Source organism: Frankliniella occidentalis, unplaced genomic scaffold, assembly GCF_000697945.3.
Source record: "Frankliniella occidentalis isolate FOCC.00 unplaced genomic scaffold, Focc_3.1 Scaffold453, whole genome shotgun sequence".
Taxonomy (NCBI): domain Eukaryota; kingdom Metazoa; phylum Arthropoda; class Insecta; order Thysanoptera; family Thripidae; genus Frankliniella; species Frankliniella occidentalis.
In genome coordinates, this window is record NW_026267571.1 from 56,035 (window position 1) to 57,489 (window position 1,455).

The 1,455-nt window shown below is 43.3% G+C and overlaps 1 protein-coding gene across 1 annotated transcript in view; it reads left to right on the plus strand.

Annotated features, from left to right (window-relative positions):
* LOC113213064 (glucose dehydrogenase [FAD, quinone]-like) overlaps nucleotides 1–1,455 on the plus strand; it is a 25,317-nt gene that overhangs the window by 1,628 nt on the left and 22,234 nt on the right. The window contains exons 3-4 of the mRNA XM_052274848.1: nucleotides 675–772; nucleotides 918–1,016. Coding sequence (XP_052130808.1) covers nucleotides 675–772; nucleotides 918–1,016 — 197 coding nt within the window. The remainder of the gene's footprint in view (nucleotides 1–674; nucleotides 773–917; nucleotides 1,017–1,455) is intronic.

The window sequence follows — 1,455 nt, forward strand, 5'->3', positions numbered from 1 at the left end:
TAAGACGTAACGCAAGACGTAACGTAAGACGTAACGTAAGACGTAACGTAAGACGTAACGTAAGACGTAACGTAAGACGTAACGTAAGACGTAACGTAATGTGGGTGTGGAGCTGCTCAACAGGTGGTGTTGAACCATGACGCTCCTGCTCCCCCGCGCGCCCCAACTGTCTGGCAGAAACGGGTCCGTTTAAAAAATGGATAAAGTTGATACGCTAAAATTAAAATATCATTTCAGGTTAGGTTTCATGAGAAAGAAAAGAATAATCAAGACAGGAAACAGTTGGGTGAGAAGAAGGGAGGGACGGAGGGTGGGGGCGATTAGAAGGCAGTTCTGGTCTTTATAAAAATGACGGACGGATGAATCGTTGGACTTAGCCAAGATTATTAAAGCGTTGTCAAATAGTACCTTTTGTGCGTATTAAAGCATGCACTGATTTATGCAGAGCTATGCAGCAAATTATCCACAAAGTCGTTGATTGCGAGGAGTAGCACTTCAAGGAGTATGCTGTTGTTTTTTGTATACATCGGTCTCCTGGTGTTCTTCTTTGGATCCGGTTTAATCACGGAATATTTTTCCTACAATCCCCGATTTTGCTGTCTGGATTTGACTTTGATTTACGACGTTTGCTTTTACATGCTCTCCATAAAGCTGTTGCTGTTCCCTGTTTGCAGAAAGAGACGAGAGGACCGAATACGATTACATTGTGGTTGGTGGCGGGGCCGCTGGGAGTGTCCTGGCAGCAAGGTTGTCCGAAGATCCTGCTACCAAGGTGCGTGTGTTGCACGATAAAACGTACTAACCTGATTGTATTTGCAGCATATGATTTTCTGTATACCACGCTTGCACAATTTTCCGCTCTAGGTAATAATTTTTTCTTTCGAGACAGAGTGTGATCGAAATCTCTTTTCCTCAAGGTCCTGCTGCTTGAAAAGGGGGGCCATGAGGCTCCTGAGGCCAGAGTTCCCGGACTTATGATTAATAACATAGGCAGCGCAATGTCAGAGCTCTACAAAGTAAGTAAAAAACTGCAAAATAACTTTACAGTGTATACTAGACGCAGTATTAAACTTCGTGTGTCAAGTTATGCCCAGAGGTCTATCACTAAACTTAAAATAAGCACAATCTGAAAAGGGCTAAAACATGTTTTCCGTAAGGATAAACTTCAACAAAGACTATCTACCCCCTATACCTACCTTACACAGTCGTTAAGACAAGTTACACTCACTACCGGGACTTACCTGGCCGTGCGGCAACGAGATAAACACGCCACGGCATAAAGTTGTCCCCAAAGCATTCCGGGCAGTTGGACAGTGTGTGCAATTGTACGAATTTCTACTCTAGTAATTCTATTTGGAGGTTGATTTAGTCTGAATGGTGTTGAGACCACACTTCTTTGTAATGCTGATGATGCCTCTGTGTCTGTATCAGATTTATCATACTCCTAAAGGGACA